General features: G+C 40.4%; 1 protein-coding gene across 4 annotated transcripts; it reads left to right on the top strand.

The window, feature by feature from the left end:
• The first annotated feature begins 1,282 nt into the window (after positions 1-1,282).
• Positions 1,283-10,454, top strand: prdm2a (PR domain containing 2, with ZNF domain a). Of its 4 annotated transcripts, none has more exons than XM_073470171.1 (4): positions 1,283-1,352; positions 3,082-3,150; positions 3,920-8,220; positions 8,485-10,454. In XM_073470171.1, exon 3 carries the CDS (start codon positions 3,989-3,991, stop codon positions 8,186-8,188), a length of 4,200 nt encoding a protein of 1,399 aa, XP_073326272.1. In that variant the 5' UTR covers positions 1,283-1,352; positions 3,082-3,150; positions 3,920-3,988; the 3' UTR covers positions 8,189-8,220; positions 8,485-10,454. The 4 variants fall into 4 exon arrangements, with proteins under 4 accessions (XP_073326272.1, XP_073326274.1, XP_073326273.1 ...); XM_073470173.1 differs by having other exon boundaries at positions 1,319-1,352; positions 3,085-3,150; XM_073470172.1 differs by lacking the exon at positions 1,283-1,352 and adding an exon at positions 1,430-1,740.
• Positions 10,455-12,530: the final 2,076 nt, after the last annotated feature.

Below are 12,530 nucleotides of genomic sequence, written 5' to 3' on the forward strand. Positions count from 1 at the left end.
GGGTCTGGTGAACTCCTACATATCCTCTCAAAGAATGTCTTTTACTCTGGTATGATTCTGGAGGTGGAAATACGGCCATGTGAAACCAGCGGGTAGCTTTCTATCAGTGTAGGTGTGAGCTTTATATGAGATGGTGCCTTGTGATTCAATTGACAATTGTTGGGGGAAAACAGAGAACTGGTCAGGGGGAGAGAACACATACTGGAGCACATCATAAATCCTCGTTCTGTCTGCTCAGTTTGACTTCTGTTTTCTCAACAGCTGTGAAACAGACATGACAATGGGGATTCAGGATATTGACATATGGCTTCGCTATAACATCAGAATTAAAATTTCCATTGAACTTGAACATATGTGTGCAAGATGAAATTACTTTCAAGGAAAAAGTGTGTGCATGTATGTAGATTGAAATAAAATGGCCTTCGGTTGTCTTGACTTTTAAGTAACTTCTTTTGTGGAGAGGTTTACAATATAGTGATCATCTGGTTGTCTATTTAGTATATTTGAAAATAATCTCAATACTACTATATGCTACAATTGACAATATAGTTAAACCATTAATATTGTAAGACAGTAATATTACACATTTTAAAACGTATATTTCAGGTAAACAACACAGCAAAGCTTTTCCCTCCTTCTATCTGCTAGCTTTATCATCTTTTCTTTATGATATAGCGCCCTCTACAGGCCAGATTAATACACTGCAAGGACAGAGTCTGTTCAGAAATGAAACATGATTTATGGTTGAGTTCTTACAAAATTCAAGAATTTAAATTTAAATTTAAATAAATTATTTTTTATTATTATTAAAATGTATTTATTTTTCGCATATTTGATAACTCAAATGCATTTTTGAGAATGTAAAGTTGTAGGTAACCAAGGTTAAAAACTCATAAGTAAAATCATCATGTAACCGACAGGTAAAAGAAGGTTACTGTTTCAATGTGGAGCTTGTTCTGTTTTTTCAGACGCACAAAAAAAATAATAATTGAAATAATAAAAACAAGTTAGCTGGAGACAGCATTAATATTTGTAATTTCTTTGATGCATGACTGTGATATCTCAGCATGCAGCATAACATTATCATGAAACAGTTTGTACAGCCTGTCAATGATGCTTCTCATTTCAGTCTGAGGTGACTGCTTCTTCTGCTGTGATGTTTTTTTTCTTCTTCTTCTTCTTCTTCCAGCGCTTCAACAAACTTGTTGCTGATTGGTCCGAATTTAACATCCACATTCTCTGACCAATCACAACGCCAGAACCTTGTAGGTGCATTAGGGAAGAAAAACACACAACTGTCTACAACCTGCTCAGGAGGAATAATCCAACCCGTTGCCTGGCTGCCAACAGAAGTACGTATGAAAGTGTAACGAGCACTTTTGTAGCCTGTCACAGTTAGTGTCCGTGACGGTCGTGTCGAACATCCTATCCTAAATATAGCCAGGGCTTGTGAGCTAGCAGTGCGGCTAGCTGTACATCGTTAATGCTTTAATGGCGATAACAGCTGATTCTTTTCCACACTTGGTATGTGAAGCCTTGTCTCAGGACCTTGACGGGTGTGGGGGTTTAATTTCCAAGTGTCTTCCCTGTGTCTGGAGGGTAGTGGTGGGGCTATTTTAGAGAAGCCAGTTGACCTTTCTGTGGACGAGCTAGCAGCCTCTGTAGCAAAACAGTGAAGTGACGACGTGTTGTGTGACCAGCCAGCAATGGTGCAAGGACGGGGGAGCGTCACCAAACCAGGTGAAGCAGATGCGTGTGAACGCACACCAAAGCTAATCCGACTTGTAATGATAATATAAAATATGGATGGATTCTTGCCATAAATATATAATTTGTGTGTTATAAGTGTCAAATAAGCCTGTTGCAGTGCAGATGGATGGAAATAGAAGTTGAATATTACGAGACTGGCTCAAATAATTCAGTATGTAGGCCCTTGATGATGGTGGAACACTTTTCGGTTCTGCAAACATGATATCGTGACTGATTCAGATTTATTTGTGCGACAGGAGCACACCACAGGACTGTATTAAAATACCTGCACGTGTATCAATATAAGATATAAGGTCTGTGTTGACATTGCCTCTTGTGTCTGAAAACTGCTTGTAACGGACTCATTAGGCGGATAAGTGAATAAACTCAATTGTGCACAACGAGAAAGCTGATAAATTATCAATAAACACTTAAATGAAACCGATATTGATGTTGTAAGTGCTCGTGCAGTCGTGATGAGCAGGTGGAAGATCACGACAGATCAGCCACACATCATGAGCCTGCCATTTTGTCCCACCAAGCAGTAGATGCATCTTAAAATGCACCAAACTTATTTCTTCTTTTTACAAGTCTTACAGTAATATCTGAAAGGTAGCTATGACATCTAAATGATAATGATCGAGCTGTGTGGCAGTTACCAGATGTGAATGTATGTAGTCAGTGTAGCAGGTAATGTAAAGCAGCCATACAAGGGTAAATAAGGTAGAGCATGGGGGCAGATTAGCTGTATTTTGGGACTGTTCTCAGGCGACTAATGGTTCAAAAGAAAACACTGGCCTGTAGAGTATGGTTGCAGCCAATGTTTATTTTCATTATTGATTAATCTGTCAATTACTTTCAGGATTAATGGTTTAATCGTTTATTTATAAAATGTCAAAAAATTGCTAAAGAGTCTGAAGTGACGTCTTCAAATTGCTTCTTTTGTGCAAAACCCAGTGACTCTTAATTTACTACCATAAATGACAAAGAAAAGCAACTAATCCTTACATTTAAGGAGAAGATAATATTTGACATTTTTGTTTACAAAGTGACTGAAGCAATTACTTGAGGGACATCAGCATAAGTTAACGAGTCAGGACCGGAGGCTTATTCAGCAGCCAAATGACCAAAGAGATAGGCTGAAGTACACTGTGATCAACAACTCCCACACCACAGCTGTTCACACTGATCACTTTGTGTTTTTTATTATTCAGTAGTTCGAGCTTAAGTGCAATGCTTCATTATATTATTATGTGTCATGCTAAATTATGGAAATGGTTTCATTCTCTTTTTTTTTAAACGTGTTCTTTGCGGTTTTCTTTCTTCTTCCAGCAGAAAGAAAAGCCTGGGTTCATCTGTCCAACAAAACATGCTTTTTACTCTTCACTGACCATTAAAATGGTAAGATGGTGTGTTAACAATTCTACGTATTATTTTACTTTAATGTTGACTCCTTGTTTCTGTCTTTAAATGTATAGGAAACAGAGGGTCGTCATGGCTGGTTATCATGGCTGAGATTATGAAATTAATACACTTGTGTTATTATACGTAGGATTTAGACAATATAATCATCATCAACAGTGTACAATGTAATACTTTTCTCATACAATTGTAATACATTTATACAAATGAAATAAAAGGAACTATTGCTCGTAATAATAAACGTTATAATGATTAGTATTACTAATTAATGAGTGAATTGCAGCTCAAAGTGCTTTATGTAATAGGAGGCATCTGGGATAGTGATTTCATAGTATGTATCATAACTGTTGCAGCCACTCCCTATTTAAGATGGCTACTTTTCTTATCAAACTATTTGTCTGGTGGTCTAGTGCCAAAACATCGCAAATAAATGTATTTTTGCAAGTTCAACAGTGTGCAGGAGTTTGCTTGCAAGAATTTCAACACGATATATCCACCTACAGTAAAAGGCTTTTCAACCTTTTTGCCAGAAGAGTGCCTTAGATCTTTATTTTTTTCTCTACATATTAATTTGATAAAGCAGACTTCAATGATCCAAACTCACAGCATTTAAATGTTTGTGTTTGTGTGAATGATTAGACTGCACAATTGTTTAAAAAAAAACCGATTAAGTTCATTTCAGTCCTTACTTGGCACTTAAGCTATATTATGCCGCTAATTGACAATATCACCTTGATCTTTTCAATAGGTGTGATAGCTGTCAAAAGTCCGGTGTGACAGACTTCCTCCAGAGAACTGGATACAACCTACACAGAAGATGGAGGACTCTCCTCATTTGTATATCTCTGAATTTGGAGACAATGAGGATATGGAGGAGGGGGAGGATGAGGTCATTTATGAGGAGGAAATTGACATGACACCAGACATGATTCAGTCGCTGTACCCAGATCTTAATAAACATCCCAATGAGGATACTGAGAGAGACTGGGACTCTTTTCCCTGTCAGCACTGTGAGAGACATTTTACCAGCAAACAAGGCTTGGAACGACACATGCACATCCACGCTTTGGCGAACAGCGAGGCACACGCATGCAAAAGCAATAAGAGCAACGTGTCTTTTGGTTCAAATCTGGGTCAGCATGAGAAGATGAAGCGTCTAGATTCAGAGGGCTCAGTCATGCAGTTTCACACATCATCCCCCGCTAACTCTAATACTCCCATTCTGTCTGCTGGAGAGCATACTGCTCAGCCAGACAAAGAGGGAGTGTCAGATGGCCATCATGCTTGCAAGTACTGTGAAAAGATATTCACTACACATATCAACAAGCGACGGCATGAGCGCAGGATCCACGAGCAGCACCCGCAACTCACACATGTCATCAAAACCCAGGACGAACATCCTCAGAGGATAGTGAGTGAGACATCTCAACACAAAACAGAGCTTGGTGACAGTACAGCACCCTCGGCTGTCCTGGAGAATGAAGGGGAGCACACAGAACAATACATGCTAGATGTCTCTAGCAATATTTCAGAGAACCTCAGCTTTTACATTGATGGAAAGATAGTGTCAACAAGCACAGTCAGTAGCTGTGAAGCAGCTGAGGTTCATTCTGGGTCTTCGACTTTAGTGAGACTGGATTCCCTGATTCTAGACCCTGCCCAGATCAGCCAGGTTCTAAATACAGACTCAGTTACAGGAAAAGAGATACCTGGTCAACCATTGGCCAAGAGAAGAACTGCAACACCACCTCTTTTACCACAAATTAAAACTGAACTGGAGTCTGAGGTGGTTGTGTCTTCATCCTCCTCATCACTCTTATCTTCTTTGATAGAGAATCTACTTCCTCAGAACACAGAGTCTACCATTGTGCAGAAGGAAAGAACAGTGTTTCTGTCACCCAAGCTTAAGCAGCTCCTGGAGAAGCAGGATGGCCTTAAACCTACACTCGCCCTCATCACAGATGGTCAGAAGCCTTGTTCACCTGTCTCTCTCTCAGTCCTGCCCGCTGGAACAGGGAGGTTTAAAAGAAGGACTGGATCTCCACCAAGCTCCCCACAACATAACCCAGCATCTAATGAGGAAACGCCAACGCTAAATACAGCAGACAGTGATGCTGTAAGTACAGGACAGATGGAAACCCTACGTAATTCCTCACCTGTGCACCAAACAGGCAATGAAAAGGATGACACAAGTCCATCTGTAGAGGATCCAGTGAGACCTGTTTCGACAGAGAGCTGGCCCCAAATGACTGGTGGTAATTCCTGTAATCAGCAACCACTAGATCTTTCGAATACAGTCAAAAGAAATGAAGATGTAGCTTTAGATGAAGCCGCACTGGATTTGAGTTTGCAAAAAAAGAGCCTTGGGGAAACTGAACTAACATTAAACTTAGTTTCACAGGCAGCTTTGAATGAAGGAAAATCAAACACATGCTTGTTGGAGAAGGCCTTAGTGAATATTGGAGAGCAGAATATAAGCCTCGGGAATCCGGAGACCCCTTTAGTTGACTTCACCATAGTTACAGGTGCAGATATGATGACCCCAGTGGACCCTGTTGCAGAAGGACTTGTTTATGGACTTGCCCTACCTCCCAATTCTCTGACTCCATCATCCGCCTCCCTCACTCCTGTCACCTTGCAGCCAGCTTCCCCGTGCACTATAGCTTTTGCTTCCCCAGCCTCACACACCATGCTCCCTACTACTTCTTCATTAATCACAGTTTTGGCACCGCCACCCATTTCTAACCCTTCAAGCCAACCAATCCAGGTATTAGCTCCAAACATATCTCCTGAGCCCTTAGTAATCTGCACGGAAAATGCATTAAATTCCTCAAAGTGTGATTTAACTACTGCATTTGCCACTTCAAATTCTGCAAACCTTGTCACTCTCTCCCAATCCCTTGACCCGACTCTAAGTCTACCTGGTCACGTGTTTCTCACTGATCAAATAGCTCTCAACCCACCCATGGTTGAGCCCACTCCTGTGTCAGAAGTGCCATTCGCACCCACTGTAACTTTAAATGACTCCCTCATCAACTCTTACAACATTACCAGCAACACAGTGTTGATAGAGTGCACGATAGCTCTGGAAGCCCCGGGGAGTGTAGTCCCCGCTGCCATTACCTTACAAGAAAACACTGCTGAGCCTCCAGCACCTCCACAGATGGTTGTTAATCATATAGAACAGCAACAGATTGTGTCTGTGCCCAACTCTGAAACTGTGGACCCCCCTGTTCTTGTGTCCTCCATCGCAGAATCAGTAACTCTATCCACCACCACTTCAGTGATATCTGATTGTCCTGCTGTGGGTGAATTAAGTTCTGACCCAGAGCCTGATGTCAATGCAGAGCCACCCACCATGAAAGAGGAGGAAGCTGCTGACAGCACCGTTTCCATAGCCAAAATCCCATTGAAAACCTCACCTTCACCTGTGAAAGCTGAAGAGGACGAATTTTCAAACAACACAACAAGTGATGCAGAACCGCAGACGTTCACCAAGAATTTCATCTGCAATGTGTGTGATAAGCTTTTCCATTCAATGAAGGAACTAGGCGACCACGTAGGTGACCATGCTGATGAATGGCCCTACAAATGCGAGTTCTGCCTGCTGCTCTTTGGGAAACCCTCCGCCTTGCTTGAACATCGATCAAACCTTCACGGCGTGGGCAAGACCTATGTTTGCAGTGCATGTACAAAAGAATTTGTCTACCTTTGCAATCTGAAGCAGCATCAAGAAGAATTACATCCCGGCCAGCAGTGTACACACACCGAAGAAGAAAAGGGAAAACTAAGACCTCAGAACTACAACAACTCAACAAAAGTCAAGACGGAGCCCCCCGATGTGCCATCGGCGTCCGATGCTCCAGAGGAACCCGACAAACTGGTGAAAAAGGAAGAAGGTGAAGAAGATGTGGCTGCTGAAGAACTGTTTACAACAATTAAAATCTTGGCCTCAGATGGAGGCAAGATCAAAGGACCTGATGTTCGTCTTGGCATTAACCAACATTATCCCAGCTTCAAGCCACCTCCGTTTCCTTACCATAACAGATCACCTGCTGGCTCAGTGGCTTCAGCCACAAACTTCACCACCCACAACATCCCACAAACCTTTAGTACGGCTATTCGGTGCACCAAGTGTGGAAAAAGCTTTGATAACATGCCAGAGCTTCACAAGCATATCCTGGCTTGTGCAAACGCCAGTGATAAAAGGCGATACACGCCTAAAAAGAATCCCATCCCACTACGCCATTTTGCGAAAACTCAATATAGAGTTCTGTCTACCACAAATTCTACTAATGGGATGAATAATTCAAACAGACCCAGCCAGTCAAACAGGTCGAAACCAAACCAAGAATCACCAGTAAAGGTGAAGTTAAAGGTACTGAACAAAAGGAAGAAAAAGTTGGTCCAAAGGGTCATGCCACAGAGGAACAAATCAGTCCCTTCATCCAATAAAATCTCCCCCGCACAGGTGGACGAGCGGCAGAAGATCTTTGTCTGCCCACACTGTAGCAGGGCATTCACAATGCGTCGCAGCAGAACCAAACACCTTGCACACTGCCCTAAGAAACCTAAAGAGGTGAAAAAACGTAAAGAGGGAGGAATCTCTGTGACAAAGGAAAATGATGGACACCTGCATAGAGGCGTTGAAGAGACGCAACAAGCCTCACCGCCGCATAAAACTCGACTCCAGACTTCTGGCCCAGCAAAGAGGCCCGCCATCCTCCCAGTGCAAACTGTCTTTTCAAGCAAAAGAAGCAAAATAATCATAAAAGAGAGCATGCAGCCACAACAAGAGGCATCAACTCTGAATGAACTTCCCATTGTTCGCACTTTCAACCCCTCTATGCGTCAATATAGCAGAGTGCAGCATAGCGTCAAAGGGATCCCCATTAAAATCACCATAGTGAAACCACAACAGGCTGCGGCACAGAAGGACAAGCTGCCTCCCACCCAGAGCCGAGAGGAAACGAATGAAGCCGTTAACAACAGCTCTGAGCAGAGTCCTACAGCTTGAGGTCTACGCAGCAGCTCACACGGGATCGTCAGGTAGTTAAAGTACATTTAAATTTATTTACAAAGTGATGATCACAAGCCTCATAAGATCATAAACAGTGTAATTGTGCAATTAAATTTGCAGCCAATAATATCTGTGTACTGCCATCTTCTAAAAAAAAAAAAAACTAATATGATTTATAAAGATGAACGTTGAAATATTAAAACATCTTAAATGATAAGCATTAACGCAATACCCAGATGATAAGCAACCTCACGTCTTTATCTTTTTCAATTTGTGTTTTGTTCTGTTTTCAGGACCCTGCTGTGTGGAACATATACTGATCCTAAAGGGAGATAACTGCTAATCACACTGTAAACTCCATGTGCACCACAGATTGCATCATACTGTACAATAAATGACTGAACTGAGGATAAAACAGACGACTGATGATCCTGCAGTGACTGGATGTGTTTCACTGAGTATTTGAATGCTTTTGTAGTAGCTTGAAAGTTTTGTAAATTTCTCCTCCATTTCGTAAACTTTTCTGTCGACGGCTTGGATTTGCACTTTGAAGTTAATCTGACTGCTACATGTCACAAATTGGAAAGGAAGTGGGAGGAATTGAGCTGGGAGGCTGCTCTCATTTCATACTTGGTGGGTTATTTAGAGAGGATGGCAGGTGGCAATCATCTTCAGCATGCATTTGCACTTTTCCTTATCTGTTGTCTGTGGCCTTTTGGTTTACTGCATGCTGTGAGCTCATGTGACGGCTACATTAATTTTGGATGGATTATGTTGATGCAATTAGGCCTTAAACACTGAATCTGATGCTGCTCTGTTGGTCTGATCGACAGTAACCAGTGTATTCACATGGAAGACACATTAGATTGCTTTGAAACGCAAGACTAAAGAATCACAGAAACTAATACACTCAGTAGTGTAGTGTAACTTACAAATTATTAACAATATCAGCACTGTTGATTACTTTTAGGAAAGTCTGTTTTTTTGTTTTTTTTGGTGTGAATGTAATATTGGTAGATTTAATGCTACAGCCTTTGCAAATCCAAATTGTATATAATCTGGTTGGCCCAGTTGCTATGTGTTTGTATGAAAGTTTTGAGAATAATGCTCTTAATGTGCCATCAAATGTATATAATAGTACTAAATGTGGCATAGAGGTGATGAAGAACAAACATAGTTTGGTGTTTTCCACAGAAAGAATTTATTTTGGTGGCCACACAGATGGATCAAATTGTTTTTCTCTTCGAAAGTCTGTGAAGCTGCAGTTGAAAGTGCAGATTACTCAAAAAGAAACCATTTATGTGTGAGCTCATTTTTAAGAAGGGCTTCTCTACATAGCCTAATCTCATAAGTTTATGGGCCACCACAAATACATTTTTAACTTGTGGGAATCACTGCAGTTTGATGTGTTTGCACTGCAATCACAAACAGAAGTGCTATATCCTGTACAGTTTGGAAGCATCAATAATAAGAGTTCAGTTCCTAACAGCATTGACGGAGCCCCCTCCAGTGCTTGGCCTCCACTGCATTTCTTCTGAAATCCTGAAATATGATTTTGTTTTTGTTTTTTTTATAGTGGTGTGTTTTTTTCTCCATTTCAATGAATAGAAAGCCTCATTAGGACAGTCTATCTAGGTCTTTGTCATCTGTAGCATACAAGCGCTTTATCATTGCTTACAATCTGTATAACAGTTTATTGTGTGAAGTGTGTATAATGAAGTCTAACATGTACAGTATAAATCACAAACCGGAAATGTAAGATCATGGTGTAATTTATGCTGAAAAATCAGTTGTTTCATTTAAATTTTGGTAAGCTACTAGTTTGATGATCTAGTGCTATACAGGGTAGTTATTTCATTATTACTGAATTGAGTTTTATTAATTTGGGCAAACTAAAACTTGACAATGGCCTGTATCTGAGGGAGAGAAAGTGTAATGGTACTTCTACTTTACATTTTGCCTTTTTAATCCTCGCTGGTAATATTTCCCTCATCGAAACTGACTGCAATGTGTTGGATGTACAGGACCGTTTGGGAGACTGTTAGTTAACTGTGAAAAGTGCTTGTAGCATTTCGAAGTGTAAATTGAGTCATGTATATTTATTAATAATTTAAAAAATCACGTTATCAATCTCTAAACAGTTATTCTGTATGATTTGCACTAAAGGTTTTTTCAAGCGAGTATTCAAAAATAAATGGAGAATGTTAAGGTTATATGTGAAGTTTGTGTGGAATCTTCTTTAATAAACAAATCAAATTAATCACATTACTGTTGGTACATTCTTTATATAAGTCACTGGATTTCATATTGTATTTTTATTAACAGAATTTGACTTGAGTTTTACATGTAGAATAGATTACATGTAGTCTACTGCAGCATGATCCTTTCCAGAAAGTACCAAAACATCCAGGTGGTGGCACACTTTCCTCACATTAACCACTGGAGCAGTGGATTCAGTAGAGGGGGGGATTTTGTGATACCACTGCGTCTCTTCTGCACTCCTACATTCTGTTTGAAAAATCAGTGTACAGTGACACGTGTTTTCATGCTATTTTTAAAGCATTCTCTCCTCCGCCAGAATTTTAACATTTGGAATCTGGATGCCTAAATGTCTCAGTGCAAAGATGTCACGAGCCGCCACTCTGTGACCCCTTTTCTGAGAAAGGGGTGAATAATATTGTAGATATTAATCGTTAACATCAGCCCATTTTTATCCTACAGATTTAGTATGACTGAGTAAAAAACAGACAATCTAAACATCAGAAGATGTAATACATGTGTTTTAAATTGTGATGTGTTTTATTTATAAAAAATAAACTACACATCTGTTTCTCTTTGCGTTCCCTGACCTTTGGAAACCTCAGCTCGGTTCTGCATTAATGAGTGAGTACGGTGTCTTGGTAAAGAGCAACAGCAGGGGCATCTTTATAAACCAAGAGGTCCAACCAAGACCAAGACTCTCGCTGTAAGGCAACAGCAACTCACCATCCCTCTCAAGAAAACTAATCTGCACAAGCACAGGTTTGTGGAGAAAAGTCTAATGAACCAAGTTAGCAGTCAGTTTTAATCTTTACACCGATGGCTCCATGTGACTATTAACGTTTTGTGATTTGTAAATCCATTCAGATTAAACCTGTCCATGAAAACCTAACCAATGGCAAAGGAGATTCCTTTTCAATTTTTTTTTCAGCCTTTGGTGGAAGTGACAAAAGAGAAAACAACTAACTGACAAAAAAGGTAAATATAGGCTACTATTTCTACTATTATTTTATTTAAAACAGACATTTTTATAGGTTTTACTTGTATTGAGAGAGGTATGTTGCCAGGTTTTCTTACCTTTTCCCCTCGGTCTTATAGCATCTATATTGCAGCTAAAAGATTAAACGAAATGTTAACTAATGCTAAATTGCATAACGCTAGCTAACATTAGTTAACTGTACTTCCATATACATTCTAAAAAATTATTCAAATGTTTTCATCCATTTTTGATTGTCAACTCTGTGATATGGTCTTTTTGCCTTTTGGTAATGTTATAGTGAAAAATTGGTTAACCTGACCGAAAAATTGCTGTTGAGCTGTTAGTAACCCCCAATGTGCAATGTGTAGGTACACTGGAACAATACCATTTGTGTTCCTCCTTAATCTAGATTTTGACTCAGGGTGATGTACAAAAATCATCAATTTTCTTATGTGCAAATGTGCAAAGTTTAACAAGTCCCATACAGAATTTGTCTGAGAAACACATGACCCTGTCCAGAGGTCAGACACCACAAATAAGTTCTCCACTTCTTGCATGTCGTCCTAGATAATGTTAAATAATATAAAAATGCATGTATGCGTGGAGACTTAACCTCATGTTCTGCAGAACTCCTCTCCTCTTCATCAAAAGGCTCAAGTTCTTCACCCGGGTGTCTCGGGTGTTTTAGAGGGGGCACGCTTTCAAAGGCTCACTGGGTGCCTGAGGTTGGTTGGAGGAGCTCGACTTCCAACCTGCAGGGGGACCTACGGTAGTGCTGAGGAGCCAACTGGGGAGCCACCGTGGGAGATAGGTGCTTGGATCGTACAGACGATGAGCCGTGGGCTGCTGGGCCAGTTGGGGTTCTAGCTGTCCATGTGTATCCAACATCAAGCCTGTGAGCACACAGTCAAACTCAGAATAGGGTTTACTGTAATATTTCTGACTGCATTATAATGCCAAAACTCAGAAAATTCTGTTAGAATCTACTTGCGACACGAATCACACCTGAAATAGACTTCTGCAGTACGCTTAGTGTCAAAAATGTGAGTGATCTGACGAGGGCTGATATTCAGATAGTTATTTTTTATGAATAATAAATGA

This window comes from Pagrus major, chromosome 7, assembly GCF_040436345.1.
Source record: "Pagrus major chromosome 7, Pma_NU_1.0".
Taxonomy (NCBI): Eukaryota; Metazoa; Chordata; class Actinopteri; order Spariformes; family Sparidae; genus Pagrus; species Pagrus major.